The following is a 27241-nucleotide window of genomic DNA, read 5'->3' as shown; positions in this document are numbered from 1 at the left end:
GCCTAAATTGACTTTCAATTATGTCTTGGATGCATTAGCTTTCAGTTAGTCTTAAGGGCTTGTCTACATGGTACCACATTGTGGTCTGTGAATTATAGAGCACTCCAGCGTGCTGTTCTCTAACTGCCTCATGTAGACCCTGCTGGTGCAAACTAAAAGGTACCTAGTTTGCACTGATGTAGTCCCATTTCAAAGAGAACTACGTTAACGTGCACTAGGTACCTTTTAGTTCTCATCAATGGGCCCTACAGGGGCAGTTAGAGCGAAACACAAAATCCAGTTAACTCAGTTGGTGCTACCACAGACCACACTGCGACACCATGTAGACCAGCCCTTAGGCTTCTAAGTCAGTTAGTCATTGCAACGCTGAGTGGACCAATTCCAAATACAACTTAAAATCTGGGCCTTACTACTTAGAAGTAAGGAGAGTGTCCTAGGGGTGGGGGTGGGAGTGTGTACATACAGCAACTAAGAGAAAGAGACTCTGTTCCTGATAAGGGCTTTTTGGCGCTACAATAATAAAAAGACTTGTCCTGCAATCAGTGCACTAGCATTTTTGGTCAATGACTCTTTAGCGTTGCTGCCAATCATATTTTTCTGCTGTTTCTCTGCATCCAAAAGATAAATCCCAGGTCCTCATATCTTATACATGACAATGTGTCTGTGAGAACCCTTTGTAGCCATCTCATTCACCTGTCAGCTACTGGGCATTATTGCTATTGCCTACATCAATAGATGTAACCTTGTCGTCTTCTGCACTAAATGTATTTTATTTTGAATATTTAGACATGGTTTGAAGAGCATTTTTAAGAAAACTACCTTTTATGGTGCTGGTGTACTTCTGAAATTATTGTCCATTCCACATAATAATGTAATGCAAAATGCATCACTTAATCTTCATCAAGAATATTTTGGGGGATTGTGTGTGTGTGTGGGTGTGGGGGTTCTTTCCTCTCTGTACTATCAAGAATGCACTGTAGCAAACTTTTGTTTTTCATTTTTCATGCCAACTAATTCAGTGTTTGGACGAGATATACAGGCCATTACGTAGTCCTAGATAGACTTTTCTGCTTCAAGCATTTGTATCAAACAGATACAATTATTGTTGCATTCTTCTGCCATAGCAATTGATGCTACAGCTCTAGAGCAAATTCCTACTAAATATTTGGATCATATTCACATTATACCAAAAACTGTAGGGGTATTAATGGCTAATTTTTATAGAATTGAAACCCAATGTGTATTATTTGATACAATAAATGTAGCAAATGCTGATTTAAAATACTACTGGGCACCAACAGGAATGGTTGATAGTTTAACTAGGGATTGAATTGATTTAAAAAAATGTAGTTCAGCTAATGCTTGTAGGCATGACAAGAAATTGTGCAGGGTGGGGGGACAGAGTTGGCAGACTACAGCCAAAATCAAATACTTCAGTTCACAGCTGAAATTTTTGCATGTATAAACAAACGTGGAAAAATGAGCTGGCAGTTCGCTTAATCCTCAGGATATCCATAGACATGATTTTATGGAAGATGGTCTATTTTTTTTTTTTTTTTTTTTTTTTTTTTTAGTAATTAGGTTTGCAAAGTACAATAAATCCAGAAGATTTAGTTTCCTGTGTGTGAAAATACAGATATTAAACAATTTTCTATAACTTGTGTGCTAATAGGAAATCCATGTGTTCTTAAACAGAAAATTTCACATAAAAACAACAGCCAGTCATTCCACCCCCAAAAAACCCGTTTCCTTGATGATAAACTTTTTTTTTTCAGCCAAACTAAATTCCATGAGAAGGGCCAGGATCTCACATATGGGGACTGTAACTGATATCTAAACTCAAATGATTAAACTTGGTGATTCAAATGAAAATGGAGTTACTATAATATCCATTAGGAGAAAACAGAGTAGGAAGTAGGCAAGTATCTGAGTTTAGTTTGAGGTGTCTGATGGTTTTAAAAATTCCCCAAGAGGTTTAAATTCCACATTTAAAAAATGTTTTGCTATTATTGAAATTATTATTTTTCCCCCAGAATGCGACCTTAAAACATTCAGATTACAAGAATAATGCAAGTATGAAGGTAGCTACGAACATGGTCCAGACGATGGTTCTTTTGTAGTACCTGTTATAAATAGAAACAGGTGTCGAGAGAACAGAGAATTCTTTTAGATTTCAATACCCTGCATGATCGTTAGAATTTAGCAAAATATTGTCCCCCAAAAGAGAGAAACTCATTGAATGCAGTCGTGCTCCCTGATCAAAAGAACGTGGCATGTAAAAATTATAATTAGGAAGGCCAAAAAATAATTAGAAGAACAGCTAGCCAAAGACTCTATAAAAGCAATAGCAAAAAAAAAATCTTTAAGTACATTGTTTAGCAGGCTTCCTGCATCTAACCTCTGGGGACACTGGATGATTGAGATGCTAAAGGAGCATTCCAGGGCAACAAGACCATTGTGGAGAAACTAAATGAATTATTTGCGTCGGTCTTCATGGCTGAGGATGGCAGATGAAATTCTCTGATAAAAGCAAAGTAATGCACATTGGAAAACATAATCCCAACTATACATATAAAATGACAGAGTCTAAATTAGCTATTAGTACTCGAGAGAGATCTTGGAGTCATTGTGGGCATGTGACTTTGCACCGCATAATGCTTTATAGAAATATGACATAACTGGAATATATTTTATTCTAAAATATGCCATGTAACATATCTTTGCAAAGGTTATGTTCTTCTGCATGTATTCATCCTATTTGTATGCATGCATCATTTTTATACCCTAATGTTATGAGTGTTGGCTCTCTACTTGTATTTAAAGTGTTTGCTGTAGAAAGCACCTAAGGCAGATTTGGTCAACGTAGTGTGAAGGGATTATTCAAGTATTTGGAAGTACTTCGCTAACAATGCACCTTGATAGACATGAATCTACATCTGAGTTTTCCTGAAAACATTAGGGCTAACATGGGCAATGACGTTGGCCTGTAGAGAGCTGAGTCATGTATGGACCTATGACATCTCCACGTGACTCCAAAACTACATCTTGTAGCTGTGATTCTACACAGGGGGAGAGGGGTTTCCAGCTACAAAAGAGACTATATAAGGCCCTGGGAAACCCTTCCACTTTGTCTTCAGCTGGCTCAAGAGAGAGAGTCTCTCCACCCAAAAGAGATGCCTGAAAGAAACTGGAACAAAGGACGGTAACTACAGGGGGGTGATTGCTGGACCCAGACTAGGAGGAAGTCTAGTCTGTAAAAGAGACTTATTGGAACATTTCTGAGGGTGAGATTTATCTGCATTTAGTTTCTTACTGTATTAGGTTTAGACTTGCGTGTTTTATTTTATTTTTCCTGGTAATTAACTTTGTTCTGCCTGTTATTACTTGGAACCACTTAAATCTTACTTTTTATATTTAATAAAATTACTTTTTACTTATTAATTAATCCAGAGCAAGGTATTAATACCTGGGGGAACAAACGGCTGTGCATATCGGTGTTTATAGAGGGCGAACAATTTGAGTTTACCCTTAATACGCTTTATACAGAGTAAAACGGGTTTATTTAAGGTTTGGATCCCATTGGGAATTGGATATCTGGGTATTGGAGGCAGGAACACTTCTAAAGCAGTTTTCAGTTAAGCTGCAGCTTTTGAGGGGACGTGGTTCAGACTTGGGTCTGTGTTTGTTAGTAGCAGAGTAGCGTATCTGGCACAACCAGATAGGGCACTGAAGTCCCAGGCTGCCAGGGAAAACTGGATCAGAGCTAGTTCCAGCACACAGGTGGCAGTGCCCAAGGGGGTTTCTGTGACCTAACCTGTCACAGGGTAGTTCTCTGAAAACATCCACTCAATGTGCAGCGTCAGTCAAAAAAGCTAACATAAATCCATGGTATGCCCACATCTTGAATACTGCATGCGGATGTGGTCACCTCATCTAAAAAAGTAAATATTGGAATTGTAAAGGTTCAGAAAAGGACAACAAAAATGATTAGGGTTATTGAACCGCTTCTGTATGAGGAGAGATTAATAAGACTGAGACTTTTCAGCTTGGAAAAGAGACTAAGGGGAGATATGATAAAGATCTATAAAATCATGACTGGTGTGGAGAAAGTAAATAAGGAAGTGTTATTTACTCCTTCTTCTAACACAAGAACTAGAGGTCACCAAATGAAATTAATAGACAGCAAGTTTAAAACAAACAAAAATAAGTATTTTTTTTTTTTTTACATAATGCACAGTCAACCTGTGAAACTCCTTGCCAGAGGATATTGTGAAGGCCAAGACTGTAACAGGGTTCAAAAAATAACTAGATAAATTCATAGACGATAGGTCCATCAATGGCTATTAACCAGGATGGGCAGGGATGGTGTCCCAAGCCTGTTTGTGAGAATCTGGGAATGGATGACAGCAGATGGATCCCTTGATGATTACCTGTTCATTCCCTCTGGGGCACTTGGCATTGACCATTGTCGGAAGACAGGGTACTGGGCTAGATGGAACTTTGGTCTAACCCAGTCTGGCCGTTCTTATGTGGCTGGTCAGATATTTAGCCCTACCAGCATTTAGAATGTAGGTTTTCCTCATCCAAAAGTCTAGGTTGGTGGACTCTACCCACCTACTCTTAAGCAGTTACTAGTAGGAATAACAAACTTTTGGTTCCTTCTTGTTCTCTAAAGTATCTTTCCCGTCAGGATTCAATTAAGCTGTGTTTTCCCCACAGTCTGCTGTTGACAGTTCTTTACCTGTTTTAGGCTAAAAACTAGGTTTAGAAAGGACACAAAGGCAGCCAGTGAGGTAGAATCAAAGTATGAGGTATTTTTTGCTCCTCCTATGATTAAGACCTGTTCAGCTGATGAAGTGGGAGTTATATTGCTCAGCTCAGTAGGGTACCTCTACCAAATGCTTTTGTGGAATGACAGAATTTTATGTTTATGGACATAGGATAATATTGTCAATATTTCAGAAGGAAAAGGGATGTGCCCTTCCCTCTCCTTTACAGTGTTTCTATCCTTTCTCCTAAAGGTGGAGTGGTGTTCTGTTTCACCTCCACCTAAGTCTAGTCTAGTTTTTATCCTGACTGCTAATGTATCTGATATCTAAATTCTACCTGACAATATGACATTTTATTTCAACTCAATATTTAAGAATTGCACAAATTGGATTATTATTTTTTAAATCTCCACCTTGTGGAGTCTGTTCTAACTGGATGTGTTTATCCCCGTTATTTTGAGAATTTGTTCAAGATGGGACTGAAAGGAGCCATTATGGCTTATCAGGTCACACAATCTCTATTTGAATTTTTATGCTAGATGGTAATGGTACATTTTCATATAATTAGAGTTGATGTGATAAACAACCTACTCTCTCAAGAATGCTCATATTTCTATTTCGGGGAGGTGGGGGGAGTATGGTAGGACCATATTAAAGTTACAATTGGTCTCAAGCTGAAAAGAGCTTGTAAACTCAGTATTTAAAAGCTGAAATGCTGTCTGGTTCTAGGAATTGCCATAATATTGTCTCTTTGGAATGAAGGGAGAGGGCAGCAAGGGGTAAAAAGGTTATAGGCGCCTGCCAGAGAGGTGGTAACTGAGACAGCCACAGATTGGGAGAAGCCACCCAAGAAGTCCAGATATCCAGAAGAGAGAGACCACAGGGTATGATCCTGAGGAACAGCCTGCAGTGAGAGTCAGGGTAGGAAGCAAGCCAGGATAACTGTAAAGGATTGAGCTGGACCCCAGAGGAGTGGATAGGCCTGGATTCCAGCAAAGGGACTTACTAAGGCCTTGAACAAATGAGGCATGTTTGTAGAGGTTAGGGACTGTGTGACCTTCATCTAGGGCAGGGGTGGGCAAACTATGGCCTGCGGGACCGTCCTGCCTGGCCCCTGAGCTCCGGGCCTGGGAGGCTAGCCCCTGGCCCCTCCCCTGCTGTCCCTCCTTCCCTGCAGCCTCAGCTCACTTGCTCGCTCCACCGCTGGTGCAATGCTCTGGGCGGCGGAGTTGTGAGCTCCTGGACCAGTGCAGCTGCAGAGCCTGGCCTGACCTGGTCTCTGTGCTGCGTGGTGGTGGAGTGGCCCAGCTCTAGCAGTGCCAACCACTGGTGCTCCAAGCAGCACATTTTGGATAGAGGGTAGGGGACTTCAGAGTGGTGGTCAGTGGGGGAAATGGGGTTGAATGGGGGCAGGGGCCCTGGGGGGCAGTCAGGAAGGAGGGGGGGTTGGATGGGGTGGCAGGGGGCAGTCGGGGCAGGGGTTCTGGGGGCAGTCAGAGGACAAGGAAATGGTGGTTGGATGGGGCAGGGGTCCCAGAGGGGCTGTCAAGGAACGGGGGGGTTGGATGGGGCAGGAGTCCCGGGGGGAGCAGATAGGAGTTGAGGGCCAGACCATGACCCCCTCCCTTAGCCGGCCCTCCATACAATTTACCAAACCTGATGTGGACCTCGGGCCAAAAAGTTTGCCCATCTCTCATCTAGGGTGACTGGCCTCCAGACGAACTGAACTCTTTACCATCCTGAGAGGGGAAGGAACTACCAACAACTCGGCCAGAGGGCTGAGGTTGTGACAAGTCAAAATTGACTCGATGGTGATCAGTTCATCAAAGAAGGAGGGAAATAGAGGCAGAATTGCTGTTATCTTCTGATTGCCACAAGGGGGCGACCAAAGATCAAAAGCAACCTCCAGTGGACGCAGCTTTTATTTTTATATGCTTACAATTAAATTCTGTTGTTGTTCAACTTATAGTAATACATTATGACAGTGCCCAAAGTACTTTTTAAAAGGGAGCCACTGTATAAATAAGCTGTATTATTATTATTATTATTTTATTTTATTTTATTTTATTTTATTTATTGTGAAGGGATCTCACAACCATAGGAGATGTCACACACTAGGGCCCTGATCCTGCAAACAGTTGTTTAACTTATACATGTAAATAGTCTTACTGACTTCAGTGGGATTGTTTACCTGTTAAGTGTCTGCAGAATAAGGGTCTATAGATGCTACTATAGATGAGAGGGTGAGTTAAATATAGAAGGATTTTTGCAATCCTAATTGTAACTTTTGCAGTTTAGTTCAGACTTTTAACGAAGGGATAAACAATTAGAAGTTATTGAATCAACTAAAAACAACTGATTTATTATTAAACTTTCAACACTTCAAATTGTTTTACAGTAGAACCTCAGGGTTACAAACACATCAGGAATGGAGGTTGGTCGTAACTCTGAAATGTTCATAACTTTGAACCTTATGATTGTTCTTTCAGAAGTTTACAGCTGAACATTGACTTTATAGAGCTTTAAACTTTTACTCTGCGGAAAAAAAAATTCTGCTTTTAACCATCTTAATTTAAATGAAACAAGCATGGACACAGTTTCCTTACCTTGTCAAATCTTTTTTAAACTTTCCCTTTATTTTTTTAGTAGTTTAACACAGTACTATACTGTTTGCTTTTTTTTGGGGGGGGGGGGGGGGGGGGGAGGGGTGCGGGGAGCAGTCTCTGCTGCTGCCTGATTGCATACTTCCAGTTCTAAATGAGGTAGGTGTGTGTTTGACTGATCAGTTTGTAACTCTGGTGTTCCTAAAGCTGAGGTTCTACTGTATGTTAACATTTTTGGTTCATTAATTGCCAATTTCCTGCAAAAGGAAACAGGTTATATGAAGTCTCTGAAGATTGATAAGTTTTAAATGAATGGTTTAGTGGCAGAAAAGCTGATGTAATGAAATGATGGGAAAGTTATGTAAGCAAGCTGGCCTGGCAGGACCTTTATAGAAATTATGGTTAGAGAAGAACAGCTGCTTTGTATTATTCAATAAGAGTGATGATTAGTTAACACATCAGAAAATCAGTCTTGAGTATAAAGCTGCTTATAAGTGGATCAAAGAGGCAGGAGTGGCAAAAGCTCCTGAACTGTGAACCCCTCATCCCACGCTGCCCCTTCCCCCGAGGCCCTGCCCCTGCAATGACTCTTCCCTTCCTCCCTGCCCCCAAAGATCCCACCCTGGCTCACTCCTCTCTACTCCCTTTCCCCGCCCTCCCCAGTCACCTTTGCAGCTGGTAAAAAGTATCTCTCCCCCATCCCTCCGCCCATTCCAGTACCCTTGCAAACCCTGAGCTACAAGAAGAAATGTGTGTGCATTGTGACAAGCTGAAACATTGTAGAATTTCTCCTGAAGCGTTTGTAGATCAGTTTGAGTAAGGGGAGGAAACAAGGGAACGAAACCCAAACCCTTGTTCCTCTGGGGCCTAATTCTGACCTGGTGCCAGTGAATGCCAGACCATTACAGCAGAGTTGAATTTGGCCCCCTCACCATGGTTTCTACTAAGGATGGATGTAAGTCCTGAAGCATGAGGTGTAATATACTTTCCAGCATTTTGATTATCAGTAATTATGATAACTGGATATTCTTGATACTGGATTTTTTAATTTAATGACTGAACTAGTGAATTTATTTCCAGTTTCATCCCTTGGTCTGCCTCCATGGTTCCTTTAAAGAGGAGTTGTCAAGATAGCTCCATCAAAATCATAAATACACAAACAGTATTTGGATTCCTTGAAGATAACTGACTCACTTTTGTGGGTAGAGGATACAAGCTGAGTGTAGACTTTCAGCAAAGAGGCAAAATTCTTTTTCCTGCTCTGAGTTTCTTGACATGCATCAGAGGACAAGTACATTCTTCTATTCTGGAAACAAATTTCTCTGTTTTTTTCTCTCTCTTTGGCATTCATAGTTTTTACTTATTTAACTCCTCACAACAGAAGTCACAACAAGTAACGTTGGACAGGTAATTTTAATTTAGAATGTGGCATAAACTCTTTGTGGTTTTCTGCAGTCAGTTGTCTGTCTTGAATACAGCCAGAGCATTGTACAGCCTTGAGGATTAAGCCCCATCACACCTGTATGGCAGGGAGAGAATCTAATTATTTATGCTCCACATCTAGGAGGTGATTGCTTGCTTCCTGGCCAGAGGAGATGGAGCTAGGTTGTATAAGGAGCTGGGGACTCAGAAGAGGAGAGGGATCCAGGAGAAAGGAGCTACAGAGTGTTCCCTCTCCCTGGGAAAGGCCTAGAGGAAGGTCTGGTAGCTTGGAATGGTTGTGGCCAGAAAGTAGAGCCACAGGAGCAGGGTTAACTCCTGTGATGGGCCAGTAGAGTGAAGAGCAGCTCCAAGCCAGGGTCTGTGAGGACAAGCACTTGAGATAGAAGCCCAAGAGGTGTGGAAGGCCAGCTTGAGTGGAAAAAGGGAAACGAGGGGGGGGGGGGTGTCAGTTCACTGTCAAGTGGGAAGAATTGAAGTTAGATCCAGGAGGGGTAAAAGATCTTTGGCTTGGAGCTGAACCCCAGAGGGGACTGAACTGTTGTGCAACTTGGTTGGATGACTGAACAACAGAAGACTCAATAATGGAGTCTGGAGTAGAGATCAGCTGGGAGTGGTAACTGCCACTGAGAAAGTGGCCACCAGAGAGGGTGCAGCAGGCCAAGTCCTCTGCAGTGCTCGGTCTCCAGGCAGGAGCGGGTGCCCTAGAGATAAGGACAGAAGTTGCCAATGTGAGCTCATTTGCAAAGTCACTGTACTTAACACTGACCATTTTTGACCTGAAAGCAGATTCTGTTTCTTCTTTAGTATCAACATTGCCTCTTAAATCTCACTGGTTTATCCAACGTTCTTGTGTCTGTCTCATTCTATGTGCTTATATGACCTTAATCACCTTTGTATCTAGGGGCCTTTTACATATTTAAGAATAGCAATAGCAATGGCAATCTCTTGTTTTTTTCCTTCCCAGCCTGTAGAAGAAATAGATTGATTAGCCAATAGTTATTTTTTTTGCTTTGGGTGAAGAACAACTGAAGGTGCAGCTATGTTGACATCTGCTCATAATGCTAATTTCCAGGGTTTCTGTTTCCCTGGGAAGAAAAATCATTTTCTGTCATTAAACCCTCTGAAATTGTCAGTAGTGTTTGTTTTCACAGCCAAAGTTTGCACGTTTTTCTTCCCCACCCCAGAATGTGCTAACTTTCTGCTCCACTGAAGCTAACTTTGGCTTTCATCCCTTTAAACCACTTAGAGTATGTTTAAACGTCCTTAATGTCACCACTGTGCTGAAAGCATTTACGGTTTACCCTGCTGGCCGTGTTCAAGTTAATTGCACAGTTCCTACTGTTTGGGGATTGTTTGGTTTTTTTTGTTTGGTTTTTGCAAAAGAGGGGTAGGGACTGCGATTGTTTTACTCAACAGACTTAGATCTCCTCCAGCTCCACTGTTTGGTGATTACATTCATGGAGGAAGCAGAAAGGAACGATCCTCTAAGGATGACAGATGAATTCTAAAAGCTAAAATCTGTAGGTTTTAGCACCTTCAGGTGCTGTGTCCTGTTCTTCATAGCCCTTTACTGTAGAGCCTGTAATAAAGTACCAAGGCTTGTTGGTTTTTTAGAAGTATTTGTTGCTAGAACAAAGAGTTTGAAAATTACTGGAACTTGGCATGTGTACATGAGGTATATTCCACATGTGACTTTACACTTTAAGAGCTTGGTCCAGCTCTCATTGAAATTACTTCAACTTTTGTTGTTGACTTCAGCAAGAGCCAGAGCCGAACTCTAAATATACCTTGTTAGCCTAAAAAGCAGACTCTCCTCCTTCAGAAACTTAAAGTTTCTAAATTATCATTATCATTAATTATCATCCTTCCCTAAGATATGACCTCTTAAATACTTGTGGGACGTACTGACAGTATGCTGAACAAACCTTATGGAATGAAGATAAACTTTCCTGAATTAAGTTAAACCTTATTGATTTAGGGTTAATACCTTTGTGATATGTTATATATGAAAAAAGCAGTTGGGTATGTGGTGTTGTAGCATTGTAAGTACCTGCTTTAGTACCAGGGAGATGCTAATTTACTACTTCTGCTATCAACCCTTTGAAGTTCTCCCATGGAGATGTTCACATATATTAGTTCAAACTGGATTCTCCATGGACCACCAAACAAGGAGAGTATTTATGGATTAACACCCTGGTTTTAAACAGGCTCATACCTGACTCAGCAAACAGATGGGACCCTGGTCCACAGAAGACCCCAATCCTTAGGGTAGGGTTGGAAGGACTGGGCCTGCTGAGGTCCCATAACACTGAGTGCTTGTCCTAAGCTGAAGCTGTGATGAACTGGTAACCACAAGGAATCCTCTTGGTTGGGGGGTTGAAGGACGGCATTCTGCCAGAATCCACGTCAGAGTTGGGGTTAGCTCAGGTACGCTTATTAGTATGCATGCAGGTTCTTTTGTTGTTTTTTTTTCTGTAATGCTTTTTCTCTTGGGAATAAAGTAGGTTTTCACAGGAACATCTTTTCTGGAAGATCACACAGGCAAAATTTCAGGTGGAAAGGTGGTGCTGGAGATAAAGCAGGCATGTAAGTTAAAGTTGTGCTTACAAATGAAAAGGAGTCACAAACTTAACTACGGGGTTTCTACCCCACCATCATAATACAGGGTAATAAAGAAAGAAGTACATAACAGATTTTCAACAGTTATATAAAGTTATGTGATCATGTGCGCCTCTTTGCAGTTATGCCTAGGTGCTGTACACAAAAATGAAGCTTCTCTGCTTCATGTTGCAGGAAATAAGTAGCAGGGAAAAAAACTTTAATGGTTAGCACAAAACCAGGGACAAACCGGTCATGTAGCCTCTAACTCCTAGTCTCCAAATAAGCATATCAAGTTGTCACAGTTCAAGGCAACTGCACCTGTTTTTCCCCTCAGTTGCCCAGCAAGGGTACCCACTCTCAGGCTTCAAGGTCCCTGGCTTGAATAGAGACCTGCATCTCTCCCTCTCCTGACCCGGGTATTTCCAGGCTGCACAGTTTCCTGCCTTTACTGTGTATTTACCAGCGGAGTCAGGTTGCCCATGGACACCTGCTTACTTTCTCTTCAGAGATGGTTACCAGGGGTAATTACTACAGTTGGATGGTACCGCACAGCACTTTTCTTTATGCAGTATTGGACAAGATACTTGGGTGATGGGAATTCTAAAAATTGGTGTTTCAAATTAGTTTACATTTAACATGATGCTGGATTTCAAACAGCTAGACTGAGAAACTGCAATTGCTTTTTATTCAGCTGTATTAAAAACCTCGCTTTCATTTTTAAAATTGTGAAGGTACTTTTTGGAGACTTCAGTGACCTAGGATATTTTCCAAGCAGTCACAATGAGTTAGCTTATAAAATACCTGATAGGTCATTAACGTTAAAAGGCAATTCATACCTCTCTCAGCTATTGTTTCAGGCTGCCTACACATTTAGGAAGACTACATTGCATTGGTTTGCACTTGGCTTTTGTTTTTATAGTTTTCATCCATGGGGTCTTTAAAGTTGATTTAAAAAATAATAAAAACGGAAAGCTTGGATTCTAGAGCACAATTCTATGGCAAAGAGTGAATCTGTGGTATATTCTGTGCATGGTTGCCTGCCTATAGATCTGCCATTTAAAGTGCTTACAAAGGAAAAGTTATGAGTTGTAAAATTCCTGCATTAGTACTTACTTCTGCTCTGAGCTATTCCACCATGTGTCAGTGATTTCTAGGGTTCTGAGTTCACCTTCTAGGTGCAGATTCTTGGAGGCAGAAATTGTACATTTTTTTTAACTTGTCTCTTGGATTTTTGAGTGCTTTCATACAGATGTCTGCTATTCTGATTTTTTTTTTAAATAAAAAAAAGTCAACTTACTAATATTACTTTCTTTCAGATAATACACTTTTACAATACCTGCTATGTTAGATGAATATTGTGAATAAGAAATGAATGCTTATCTATGGAAATGTGTAAACTCTTTCTGTCACTTGTGAAGATTAGTTTTGTGCTAATTTAAGTTGACAGCTGTATAAAAGGGATTAGTACCATCACCAGCAAACTCTTGAGGTTCACTTTCACACATGCTAAATATGAAAGATAAATTTCCAAAGCTTGGAACAATTTTGTGTAAGCCATTTATCTTGATTTCCTTTAACCCTGGGCGAAGTGCAGTCTCAGTTCTCAGCATTGCAGTGATGTTATGGGAATTACTGCAATTCCTTTAACAAAGAACTGGCTTCCATGTAAGAACAAGGAGAGATTATATATAAAATAGCTGTGAGAGAGAAGGGGCCATGTCTATGCACAAATCTTCAAAGAGAGCATCAGCAAGGGAAATATGAAAAATAATTCAAAGGTAAATGGCTGCTGTGTTTTCTTTTTACTACTTTGAGTGCAATAGTTCACTTTCAGGTCTGAATTTTGGAACAGAATATTTCGTCCTGACTTTTCAGAATTCAAGTTAGCAAATGTTGGGGTATTTCTGGTTTTGTAGTGCTGGTTTCTTAGCCAAAGTGAATATTGCTCATCCTAGAGTGATATCTACTAAGCGGACAAGTTAATCTTCAATATGTGTACATGGAATAGGGTGGCTCAGTGGACTAGTAATAGTCTACTCTTTCACCTCTAAGTTATCCATTTGAATGTGGGCACGAGTATGATCACAAGGCCCTTCCATCTGGTGGATAATGAACTTCGTTCCCTTCTAAAGGTTGGTGCATCAAGGTCACGCTGGCAACAAATTGATAGGACAGCATGAAGAAAACTCAGGCTGCCACTGCCTATTTCAAATCTCTGCTGCGGATTAATTGAGTACTTCAGTTTCCAGAGCTATTTATAAGATATCAGTAATGATCTTATAAAATGTCTTCCTTACAAATTATTCCTTGACTTTGTTTTCTATTTGTATTATATATAAAATGTGTTTTATATATTTCATATCTCTTTAATATAACAGATGTTTTATCTATACATGATATTGTACTAGTCTAGTCCCTTAAATACACACATTTGCCTTTCCAGTCCTCCTTCCTTGCTGTTAATTTCTGCTGCTTCAATTTTAAGTGCCCTAATATCTTGTTACTACTTATAGCCCTCACCAGTGCTGATAGGTGCTCTTTGTTTGCCTCTTAAATAGTAGAAGCCTAGAAGTGAGATTTAGTTCTCTTTGGTGTTTTTGTTTTGTTGTTTCATAAACACAAATGTCTGCCAGTCTGAAGGCAGAGCCTACCAGGTTGGATCTGCTGTTCCTTACACAGAAAGCTCCACTAAAGATGTTCCTAGGTGTCAGAGATCACTGGTCTCAAACCTAGGCCATGGGTCCCCAGGCAGTGCTCGGACTGTGAGTGCCGCCTGCAAGCTCACCAGTGGAGAAGGAAGTTAGTGGATCTCTAGTTCATAAAGGGCTCAGCTCGCAAAGCTCCTGATTGGAGGAGACATACAGCCCCACCGTTTGCTCAGATGCACTACTTAAGCCAGTAGGAGGTGCAGGAAGTTATCTGAGCAACTAGGCGGATCTCTGGTTGGCTGTCATTTTGGAGCCTGCCTACTCTCCTGAGCCCTGTCTTCCTACTTTTTCCTGCCTTCTGACCTGTTCCTGCCCTCCTTACCCCAGATCCTCCTCCACTTCCAGGTTCCTACTTTCCTACCTCACTCCATGTCCCTGCTCCATCGCTCTCCCCCTGACCCTTGACTTGACTCCATCTCTGACCCCAGCTCTGGTCCTGACTCTGACCATAAGGCTTGACTACCTGGGCCCCAGTCCTCACAGGTTGCTCAGACCACTCCAGCTCTTTGGGGACAAGGATGGACCCACTGGATTCCCTTGTTCCCTAAGGGGCATTGGCACTGCACAAGAAGGCAATCCATCTGCAGACAGACAACTGAGCATTGCAGGCGCAGAACGAGCAGCTGGCTGCTGAGAACTAGGCATTGGGGGAGCAAACCCACCAGCTCTATGCAAAGAACAGTATGCACAAGACCTGTCCAGCTGCACTGTCACCCAAGCTGGTACCTGCTGTTCTCAGCCTGTTGTCAATGCAGGTAGATTTGACCCAACAGCAACTTGCTCCTAAAGAGAGAGCACCAACGATACCTTAACCTGCCTTAACCGACTCACCATAACAATATTTCCAGTTGTCCCATGAGGAGCCCAGCCTGAAGGAATCTGAGAAATGAGCCATCCCAGGTTCGGAAAAGGGGACTATCCCGGGGCATCCTGACAGTGTTCCTCTGAACCCCGCACTGAAGTCCTGGCTGGAACACATGCTGGTTTCTGTTGACCAGCACTGTACCTACAGGTGCCGTTGAGTTACAAATCCTGGGGAATCCCCAACCATAACCTCCACAGAGGGCTCTTATGGACTGATGTAGCAGACAACTTTATTAATACAGAAGCAGCCCAGGTACTACAGATTCCCTTGTGGACCAAGCCGTTCTAGAGCTAATAGAGATGTTCAATGGAGGGTTCTTATCCTCTGAACCAGTGGCCATGAAAACTGTTCCTCTCAAGTTTAGTATCCAAGATCATTGAGAGACACTACAGTTCAGTACCATCCATTCCCTAACTTCCCTGTGACGTTGGATATATTGTGGTGGCCCTCCACAACCCCCTTGTCTCCTGGCAAGAACTGAAAGTTGACTTATTTCCTCCCCCCCCCCCCCCCCCCCCCGCTCAGAATCCTGCCAGCAGCACTGCTTGTGCCCAGGAAATGGGCAGCGCTATGTAGTTCCCCAGCAGTAGCAAGCTGGAGTAGCTCAGCAGAGCCACCCATTGATCCTAGTCCTTGATTTCTATCCAAATATGGTGACTACAATGATGTCTTCAGATGGAAAGGAAAAAAATGCAGGCCCTTTGCCCCCACACACAGACTTTGATTGCCCAGTTGACTACAGCCAGGAGCAAACGTTCCATTCAGGCATCTATATGCCATGTTCAAGCCTCAACGAGCTGGACTGCACACCTACGTACAGGAGAATGTAGGGCTTTATTCATAAATTCACCTTTCCTGCCGGGGTGCTAGTCCTCCTTTTTATCTTGGTCTGTCTTTCTGTCTTAATCTATGCACAGTTGGAGGCTTCCTTATCAGGCTGTGAATCAGGTCACCATCTGAAATCAATACCTATTAAAACTTCCCTGAACTAATGGACTGTGTGAATGCTGCTCAGGAATACGCACAGTTGGACCACAGGGAGGTATACAGCCTAGTATGTGTTAGAGTTGAGGACAAATGGAAGACTGCCTTTTGAACTCATTACAGTCACTTTGAGTATCGTGTGATGTCAGGCAAGGTTCCAACATTTTATTAAAGATGTACTGCAAGACATTCTGGATCAATATGTGGTTGCATACCTGGATGACATGGTTTTTAACAACACACCATGCATGTCCATTCCATCCCAAAGAAGCCATACCAACATGGCCTCTCCAATTAGCTAGAAAAATGTACCTCTGATCAATTCGCCATAGAATTTCTTGGATTCATCCTATCTCCTGCTAGTATTGAAATAGCCGTGCTAGGTGAAGACAGTGCTTGGGTTGCTAGTGCCATAGAACATTCACAAATTACGTTTCCCAAAGTTCACAAACTTTTATTGACTATTCACCCTGAGGTTCTTGGAACTGATCACCTCCTCACTGCCCTTCTCTGCAAAGACACCAGGTTCCTCGGTGTTCTCGAGACCCATCAGGCCTACAGGCAATTAAAACGTGCATTTACTATTGCTCCTATATTAGTCTACACAAGATCTGATCATCGAAGCAGGTGTTTCTAACTTGGCAATTGAAGTGGTGCTATCCCAAAAGCGCAGTCCTCAGTGATTGCTGCGTCCATGTGTCTTTTATTTCACGAGATTCTCACCCACAGAGCAAAATTTAAAAATTTGCAGAAAACTTACACTTCCCTTATGAATTTTTTTTTTGGAATGTTCCATATTGTTTGGGAAGCATAGTTAAAGATATTATGGCATTGAACTGCTTCTTAAGCAATCCCTGTGCAGCTAGATTTTTTTCATGGCATGGATAACTCTTAAATGTTCCTCGTTTCAAGTGATGTCACTCTTTCTTTAGTCCCAGAGTTACTCCTATGGTTCATACCAATTTGGTGTCCCCTCACTTTACTTATTCAAAATTAATTACAACAGAAATTTCAACAAAAATGAAACTGATCATAGGATTATTTGCACTAAAGGAAGGAATCCCTTGCCATTTTGAGTTCCCAGCATTAATAGTTTTTAATGGCCTTCATTTTGAGTCTTTATTGTGTATTGCATCTAGGGTGACTGGATGTCCCGATTTTATAGGGACTGTCCCGATATTTGGGTCTTTTTCTTATATAGACGCCTATTACTCCCCAGCCCTGGTCCTGATTTTTCATACTTGCTATCTCAGGGGTTGGCAGCCTTTCAGAAGTGGTGTGCCGAGTCTTCATTTATTCACGCTAATTTAGACTCATAGACTCATAGGTCAGAAGGGACCAATCTGATCATCTAGTCTGACCTCCTGCACAAGGCAGGCCACAGAACCCCACCCATCCAATTTTATAACAACCCCTATCCCAGGACCGAGTTATTGAAATCCTCAAAAATGGTTTGAAGACCTCAAGCTGCAGGGAAACCACCAGCAAGCGACCCGTGCCCCACGCTGCAGGGGAAGTCGAAAAACATCCAGGGCACCTGCCAATCCGCCCTGGAGGAAAATTCCTTCCTGACCCCAAATATGGCGATCAGCTAAACCCTGAGCATGTGGGCAAGAGTCACCAGCTAGCACCCAAGAAGGAATTCTCTGCAGCAACTCAGTACCCATCGCATCCAACATCTCCCCGCAGACCATTGAGCAGACCTGTCTGGTGGTAATTCAAGATCAATTGCCCAAATTAACGATCCTATCATAACATCCCCTCCATATACTTATCAAGCTTTGTCTTAAAGCCAGGAAAGTCTTTTGCCCCTACTACTTCCCTCGGAAGGCTATTCCAGAACTTCACTCCCCTAATGGTCAGAAACCTTCGTCTAATTTCAAGTCTAAACTTCCTAATATCCAGTTTATACCCATTCGTCCTCGTGTCTACATTAGTACTAAACTTAAATAATTCCTCTCCCTCCCTAACGTTAACCCCCTTGATATATTTATATAGAGCGAGCATATCCCCCCGCAGCCTTCTTTTGGCCAGGCTAAACAAGCCAAGCTCTTTGAGTCTCCTTTCATAAGGCAGTTTTTCCATTCCTCGGATCATCCTTGTAGCCCGTCTCTGAACCTGTTCCAGTTTGAATTCATCCTTCTTGAACATGGGACACCAGAACTGCACACAGTATTCCAGATGGGGTCTCACCAACGCCTTATATAACGGTACTAAAACCTCCTTATCCTTGCAGGAAATACCCCGCCTGATGCATCCCAAAATCGCATTTGCTTTTTTAACAGCCGTATCACACTGGCGACTCATAGTCATCCTGCTATCAACCAGTACCCCAAGGTCCTTCTCCTCCTCCGTTGCTTCCAACTGATGCGCCCCCAACATATATCCAAAATTCTTATTATTAATTCCTAAATGCATGACCTTGCACTTTTCACTGTTGTATTTCATCCTATTTCTATTACTCCAGTTTACAAGGTGGTTCAGATCTTCCTGAATAGTATCCCTGTCCTTCTCCGTGTTAGCAATACCCCCCAGCTTCGTGTCATCCGCAAACTTTAGTAGCACATTCCCGCTCTTTGTGCCAAGGTCAGTAATAAAAAGGTTAAATAAGATCGGTCCCAAAACCGATCCTTGAGGGACTCCACTGGTGACCTCCTTCCAGCCCGACAGTTCACCTTTCAATACGACCCTCTGGAGTCTCCCCTTTAACCAGTTCCTTATCCACCTTACAACTTTCATATTCACTCCCATCTTTTCCAATTTAACTAACAGCTCCCTGTGCGGAACCGTGTCGAACGCCTTACTGAAATCTAGGTAAATTATATCTACCGCATTTCCTTTATCTAAGTAATCCGTCACCTTCTCAAAGAAGGAGATCAGATTGGTTTGGCACGATCTACCTTTAGTAAATCCGTGTTGCAATTCGTCACAATTACCATTGACCTCTATGTTCTTAACTACTTTCTCCCTTAAAATTTTTTCCAAGACCTTACATACTACAGACGTCAAGCTAACAGGCCTATAATTACCCGGATCACTCTTATTCCCTTTCTTAAAAATAGGAACTACATTAGCAATCCTCCAGTCATACGGCACAACCCCCGAGTTTATCGATTGCTTAAAAATTCTCGCTAACGGGCTCGCAATTTCACGCGCCAGTTCCTTTAATATCCTCGGATGGAGATTGTCCGGGCCCTCCGACTTCGTCCCATCGAGCTGTTCAAGTACGGCCTCTACCTCAGTTGCGGTAATATCCTCTTCCTTATCCACATTCCCGTTTATCATCCCTCCATCATCGCAAGGTTCCTCACTAGTCTTATTAAAAACTGAGGCAAAGTACTTGTTTAGATGTTGGGCCATGCCTAGGTTATCCTTAACCTCCATTCCATCCTCAGTGTATAGCGGCCCCACTTCTTCTTTCTTTGTTTTCTTCTTATTTATGTGGCTGTAGAACCTTTTACTATTGGTTTTGATTCCCTTTGCAAGTTCCAGTTCAATGTGGCTTTTAGCCTTCCTCACTTTATCCCTACATGTTCTGACCTCAGCAAGGTAGCTTTCCTTACTGATCCTGCCTTCCTTCCACTCCCTGTAAGCTTTCTGCTTTTGTCTAATCCCCTCTCTGAGTTGCTTGCTCATCCAGTTTGGCCTACAACTCCTGCCCATGGTTTTTTTCCCCTTTCTCGGGATGCAGGCTTCCGACAGTCTCCGCAGCTGTGACTTAAAGTAATTCCAGGCCTCCTCCACATTTAAATCCACTAATTCCTCCATCCAATCCACTTCCCTAACTAATTTCCTTAACGCTTTAAAATTAGCCCTCGAGAAGTCAAAAACCCTAATCCCAGATCTACATTTGTTTATCCTTCCATCTAGTTTGAACTGAATCAGCTCATGATCACTCGAACCAAGGTTGTCCCCTACCACCATTTCTTCTACTAGGTCCTCACTGCTCACCAACACCAAATCTAAAATGGCATCCCCTCTGGTAGGTGCTTCAACTACTTGATGAAGAAATCCATCCGCTATCACATCCAGAAAAATTTGACCCCCATTATTCTTGCAAGAACTCGTCCTCCAGTCTATATCCGGGAAGTTGAAGTCCCCCATAATCACACATTTCCCCTTTGTGTTTACTTCATTAAAGACATTGAAGAGGTCTCTATCCATATCCCAATCCGATCCCGGCGGTCTGTAGCACACCCCAAGCACTATCTCAGGGGATGCTCTAGTTGCTTTTTTACCCAGTGGTTTTGCGTGCCAGTAATACATTTTAACGTTTTTAGAAGGTCTCTTTCTATAAGTCTTTAATATATAACTAAACTATTGTTGTTGTTAAAATGTTTAAGAAGCTTCATTTAAAATTAAATTAAAATGCAGAGCCCCCCCAGACCGGTGGCCGGGACCAGGGCAGTGCAAGTGCCACTGAAAATCAGCTTGGGTGCCGCCTTCGGCACACATGCATACGTTGCCTACCCCTGTGCTCTCTGATCACCCTAATTGCATCCCACAGTTTTGTTCATGGCAGGTTTATGTGTATAGTGGAGTGGCCTCCAGTTAGTTCACAATGTGGACTTAGTCTAGCAGTTCAGACAGAAGTAATATCAGAAGCCAAATTTTCACTATAAAAACAAAATTTGTTGCACTTTTTCCAGTTGGTAAAGCAAAATGTAGGTACACTGGAATTTTGAAACACAGATACACAATTGGAACACTTGTGTCAGGTAGCAGAAGGAAAGATTTTACTGTTTCAGTGTGGAAAAAGAGAGCATATTCTGCTCTAAATAGAGTGAAAGGAACTTAGCAATACATCTTTTATATTATCTGTTTCATGCCACTGTAGTTCTATAAGCAAGAAACTTGGATGTTTTGCTGATGTATCTTGTTGGATGTCCTCTCACCTTTAAATATATAAAGTCTTTGTTTACTTTTACAAGTATATTGAGTTCTTTAAAGCTCTTTGATCATATCCTGCTTTCTAAAATACAATTAAGTCACCATATTTTGGAGTGATATTGTAGTTTTAAAGCCACGGCTTTGTGGGAGTGGGAAGTGGAGGGCAAAAATACCAGCACCATTCTCTATAGTCTGATGGTGGAGAAGAAAGACAGACTCACGACTGCCTTTGGGAGCCACAGGGAAGAGGAGCGTGCACACTGGTAGCATCTACACCTGCTTGTGCATCCACTCCAGGCCAGTTATAATCTGGACCTTTGAAAATCCCATCCATATTTATTAAAGAGGCCTAAGGGAGTTAGGTGCCCAAATCCGTTGAATTTCATTGAATTCCCTTAGGCTCCTTTTGAAAACCTGAGCCTATGTTTTTAAAGGTGATGTACAGTTTGTTTAAATACTTTAAAGACAATGTTTTGAATACACTAGTTATTGGGGTTATTGAGCAAAACTTTAAAACACTGAATTCTGTCTTTAAAATATTTTGTCATCTCAACTCTAAGCCAGCAGATACTTATGAATTCCAAAGGGAGCATGACAACATTCAAGAGCAATTTTCTTTTGTCTTCATGTTGCAGTGCAAGGCTCATCTCTTTGGCCAAGCATTTGCTTGACATTGGGCTAAAACTGTCAGATGAAAAAGATTTCAAGCAGGAGAAAACACCCAGAGCTGCTTGAAGCTGTCCAGAAGGTGTTATCGATTTCTGTGCTGAGCATCAAAATTTGGTATTATCAACGATATATGCTCCAAATGCAGCCCAAGCTTTGGGGGAGGGCGGGGAAGCCTGGACCTTCACTGAATCCCTTTCACAAAAGTGGCAGAAGTTCAAGGCCTTTTTGTGTGAGGGTACGGGGATGGCCCAGCATCAAGTTAGAGCCACGTTCAGTGCCTAGAAGCTGCAGCATTTGATGCCTTTGCTGGAAAGAACTGCTACATTGCGATGTTTCAAGTTTCCATCAGAATTTCCAGAATAAGAGAACCTCTTCAGAGACAAAAGAGTGGAGTTAATCAGACAAAGGCCAAAGAGGCATTGAAATACCTCACAGAAGAGTTAGATGGCCAGACTATAGCTTTCAGGATCCTCCTAAGCCGTAATTTGAATGTGTCCCAAGTTCCTTTGCTCATTTCTCTTTCTACCAACCAGTTCCACTCATGGGCACATCTGACTAGTGAAGTACAAAGCGTCAGGTGTCTAATGGTAATTGCTTTGCCAAACCAGGTTACTTACTATTGGGTCACTTTGTTCTTTCTGCCTTTTGGGACCATTCAGTGCCTTGAGAGGTTTGATTGATAAAGTGTGTGTGTATGTGTGTGTGTATAGAGAGAGAGCTAACAAGCCCCGAAGGTCACAATGTCTCTCACAATAGTAGTTCTTAGTCTAGCATTAAGTACAGAGTTAGAGCAGTTCTGGGATCTATGCAGAACAGGTGCAGCTAATAGTATTGACTCACAGTAAAGAACACCCTATATGCTCAGCTTTGCTGCTTTAATGTTTCTTTTCCTTTAGCTTTTTAAGTTCATGACTTAAATGGTACTTGAAAACCATTTCAAGTCATGCGGAGGAGAAAATGATGGGCTAAGCTACAAGAAGATATTTAGAAGCCATAATGCAGTACTTTAGTTAGGCTTTCTGTTGCTCAGTAATGCTTTTAGCTAGTTTGTCACATTGGCAATCAGGGAGTAAATATCCATTGGCTTATTTACCCTTTGTACTTTGTACCCTTTGTACCCTTTGTCTTTGTACTTTCACTTCTTCTGTTTCAAATCACACTACAGCCTTCCAAATGCATCCAGAAAATGATGCGTCTTCAGACCAGAAACCCATTATACCCAAATATCTAAACTCCATCTTGGCAAATATTGGGCATAAGAGTTAATCAGAGTTGCAAAACTGCTGACAGCTTGAAACTGCACATCCTTTAATCCCTTACTTGCAAGTGTCTCAAAATGGTTTCATCCACAGTTGATATTTATGTACAACAAACCCTTTTAAACAGCTGGTGGTAATATGCATACAGATGTTAACTGTGTACAAATTCTTGTATGTCAGATTACAGCTGAGTAACATTTGGTGTTCAATGATCTGTTCATTCACAAGTATGGTTATAGTTAGTGGTTAGTGGCTGTGTCGTTTTTCAGGGTACAACTGAGTTGCTTTTAGTAAAAGAAAAAAAAATATTCATTTATATACAATAAAGCAACAAGTTGCCCTTAAAGAGAAAAGGATATTTTTATCTTAAAATGGAGTGACATGGAAATTGGAATTTTTCTAATCTGGTAAGAATAGGTAAAATGATGCCTAGAGTGGACTGTGATTCTTTTTGTATGTCTGTGTGGTTCTCCTTCTCCCCACTCAAAAAAAAAAAAAAAAAAAAAAAAAAAAACCACTGCAATTTTGATTAAGGATTTTCAAAGAGTGTAAAATGTGGTACACAAATTGTGGTAAAAAATCAGCAACTGAGGAATCAGGTGTTTGATTTTATTAAATGGGTTGTGAGGTGCTTCTGGGTTGTTCATGTACTTTTGCATGGTTATCAGGAGTGTGCAATGTATTTAAAAAAATAAAAGCCCAAAACTTCAGCAACAGGAGTATCCTCTCGCCACACAATGATTTGTCAAGGAGACTTAATGGTTTGGAGAGAGGGTGGGATGGGTTAGAAAATGTGTTCTTGGAATGGTTTGGAGAGAGGGTGGGATGGGTTAGAAAATGTGTTCTTGGAAGGAGACAATCATTTAATCAAAAGGGAAATAACTTTATATTGTTGTAATGGGACATAATCCTATGTTGTACAGGTTCCTCACACATCTGAGGCTATTGTACTTCCAGGTCAGTACACACTCACCTTCCAGGTCTGTTGAACGTGTATAGTACAAATGCACACATTGAAACAATGCATAATTAATCTGCATCTAAGGTTGGTTTGAGCTTGTTCATTTGTTTTCGTTAACTGATGTCCAATCTCTGAAATACTCGAATCAAATACTTACGCTCATGGTTTTAAAGCTCTTTTTTATAGAATTCGTACTTCAGACTCTCTCTCATTTTGTTTCATAAAGTGTCTGGCTAGAGACCTGCACTTTCTGTTTGCAGGCTAACAGCTGTGGAGATTATCGTCTATCCTGAAATTCACAGAACTGCCCTGGTTTCATGAGTCTGGCCCAGGTTTTATAGGCTTGGCACGCAGAACTATAAGAATTCTGCATTTACTTGAGCCGTTGACACAAATGTGATAATGTTGCTTCTGAAAAACAATGTTCTATCATGCCCATATTGATGCAACATTACAACACCATGTCCCAAATGCACACTGCATTACAATCTTTGTGCCTAGAGAAATGAATTTGGAAAGAGAGAGCTGTATAATGAGTCCCTTTCACTTCATCATACTACAGGTAACCTCTGCCAGCCTGTCAAAGCAAGAGACAGGAGCACCTCTTTGGGAGTTTTGCATCCCACATACCATCTTTCCTACTGTTTCTTCATTTTTTTTAAATTGAAGATTAAGTGCTTTATAATTGTCACTTCCTTCCATTCTGTGCCATCAGTATGGAGAGCATTCTATTTAATAGATATGTTCTGCTTGTACCACAGAGGAACTGGACAGATTAGATTCCTGAAGCTGACCTATCCATTATGAACCATAGCTATTAGAGGGTGATTGTAGGTATATGAATTAAACGGAAAGAGCAATTATAAATCTTTCTTTTTAATGTATTTTAGCTGGGAAGTACAAACATTACCAGACTCATCCATTCATCAGGCATCTCTCCAGTATAATTTTGGTTTAAAATTCATGTTTCCTTGTATGGATGTCGTAGAAATGATTCAATTAATGAATGTTCATGTAGTTGTCATTTTTAAATTTGTACTGGTCCAAATGCTTGCTTGTTTATGAAATATCTCATAAACAAATCTTATGCTCATAAATGTCAAAGGTCAAACTTTAAGCTTATGAGTATTTAGAAACCTTCTGGCCACATTCCTCTGATTTTTGGTAAGTCACTTAAAAGCTTCTGTCACTGTTTGCTGAGGTTTGCTAAAACTAACATGCTTTTTGTATTTTCTAGGGTAATAAATGCAGGGAAGAGCACACACAATGAAGACCAAGCAAGTTGTGAAGTGCTTCTTGTAAAGAAGAAAACTGGAGGCACCAATTCTACACCAAACAAAAACACATCCACCAAACGAAGGTCCTCACTGCCAAATGGAGAAGGACTACAACTGAAAGAAAACTCAGTAAGTAACCTCCACTCATTTTGCTATCAGAACAGAAATACAAACTAACAAGTAGACAATGGTGTAAGACCAATGAAAAACCCAAGAATTCTTGCAAAGTGTTGCAGATTTTCTTGTTAGCCCTCTCTGACCTAATTGGCTCTCCTTTATCAAAGAAAGCTTCGCTTATTTTACTTAGCTCCACTTTTGGATTTTGAATTTCACATGCTGCAAAACGTTTCTCACTTAGAGGGCTTTCTAATTTAGAGAGGAAACAAAAAATGATTGGGGACATGCTATAAAATAATGAAGGATCTAGGTCCATTGGGTGGGCCGGTCGATCCTTTCTCATAACACAAGCCCAAGAGAACGTAACCAAAATTTAAAGTCAACATATTTAACACAGATAAAAGGAAATACTTTTTTACTACAATAAATATTTAACCAGTGGCATTCACTGCCACAAAATCGTATTGAGAGAGCTTAGTAGGACTCATAAAAGAAATAGTCCTTAATCACACACAGTCTCAGTATTTATATATAAATAGAAGTTAAAAGGATATATGTACTTCATGATATAAGCTAATCATTAAGAGTCTTGGGTATGGAAGAAATTTCTTCTGTGGGCAGATTTTGACATAAATAGTCAAATAGAGGGTTTCTTGCTATCGGTGGATGATTGGCCGTTGTTAAGGCTCAGATTTTATCACGGATATTTTTAGTAAAAATCACGGACAGGTTACGGGCAATAAACAAAAATTCACAGATGTTTGTGACCTAGCTGTGATTTTTTTACTAAAAATATCCTTGGCAAAATGGAGAGGGAAGAAGGTCCAGCAACCACAGCAGCTGTGGGCTTTGGGGTCTCCTTCCACCGTGGCTGAAACGCTGTGGGGGGTCCACTGCCACGGTTGGGCTGCTGCGGGGAACCAAGTGGTGAGTGGGAACTATGGAGGACCCTTAGGGAGCTCTGGGATCCTCCTGCTTCCCAGCACCTAGGAGCTGCTGGGGGCTGGCACCCGCAGTGGCTGAGATCTGCGAGGCTGCCTGCTGACAGCTCCAGCCCTGGTGCATAATCGTAGCCTGTCATGGTACAATTCCCCACTTTGAACCTTAGTGTCCAAAAGATGGGGTACCAGCATGAATTCCTCTAAGCTTAATCACCAGCTTAGAACCTGTAGCGCTGCCACCAACCAGGAATTCCAGTGCCTGGTACACTCTGGTCCCCACAAAACCTTGCCCGGGGACCCTCAAGACCCAGACCCTCTGGATCTTAACACAAGGAAAGTAAACCCTTTCCCTCACTGTTGCCTCTCCCAGGCTTCCCCTCCCTGGGTTACCCTGGAAGATCACTGTGTGATTCAAACTCCTTGAATCACAAAACAGAGAGGACAATTCACCTTCCTCCCTCCTTCTCTTTCCCCCTCCCAGACTCTTCCTGAGAGAAAGTAATCCTGGCACAGAGAGAAATCAGCCTCTCTCTCTCCCTCTTCCCTCCTTTCTCCCCACCAATTCCCTGCTGAATCCAGACCCAGTCCCCTGGGGTCTCACCAGAATAAAAAAACAATTAGGTTCGTAAACAAGAAAAGCTTTTAATTAAAGAAAGAAAAAACAGTAAAAATTATCTTTGTAAATTTAAAAAAATGGAATAGGTACAGGGTCTTTCAGCTATAGACACTGGGAATACTCTCCCAGCCCAAGTATACAAGTACAAATTAAAATCTTTTCAGCAAAATACCAATTTGAACTCCTTTCAGCCAAATACACATTTGAACTTCTTCCAACCAAATACATATTTGCAAATAAAGAAAACAACCATAAACCGAACTCACTTTATCTACCTAGTACTCACTATTCTGGATCTATAAGAAACTGTATCAGGGAGATTGGAGAGAAACCTGGTTGCACATCTGATCCCTCTGAGCCCCCAGAGTGAACAACAACCAAAATCTAACAGCACAGCACAAAAACTTCCCTCCCTCAAGATTTGAAAGTATCCTGTCCTCTGATTGGTCCTCTGGTCAGGTGACAGCCAGGCTTACTGAACTTGTTAACCCTTTACAGTCAAAGAGATATAAAGTACTTCTGTGCTATTAACTTTTCT

The 27241-nt window shown here is 41.6% G+C and overlaps 1 protein-coding gene and 1 long non-coding RNA gene across 2 annotated transcripts in view; one reads left to right on the top strand and one right to left on the bottom strand.

Annotated features, from left to right (window-relative positions):
* PPM1H (protein phosphatase, Mg2+/Mn2+ dependent 1H) overlaps positions 1-27241 on the top strand; it is a 215571-nt gene that overhangs the window by 82080 nt on the left and 106250 nt on the right. Inside the window, exon 2 of the mRNA XM_050923794.1 lies at positions 24990-25158. Coding sequence (XP_050779751.1) covers positions 24990-25158 — 169 coding nt within the window. The remainder of the gene's footprint in view (positions 1-24989; positions 25159-27241) is intronic.
* Positions 1-27241, bottom strand: part of LOC127034925 (uncharacterized) — a 105582-nt gene that overhangs the window by 37034 nt on the left and 41307 nt on the right. The window lies entirely within an intron of this gene.

Source organism: Gopherus flavomarginatus, chromosome 1, assembly GCF_025201925.1.
Source record: "Gopherus flavomarginatus isolate rGopFla2 chromosome 1, rGopFla2.mat.asm, whole genome shotgun sequence".
Taxonomy (NCBI): domain Eukaryota; kingdom Metazoa; phylum Chordata; order Testudines; family Testudinidae; genus Gopherus; species Gopherus flavomarginatus.
The sequence above is the reverse complement of the archived record's forward strand: the minus strand, read 5'-3'. Positions and strand labels throughout refer to the sequence as shown.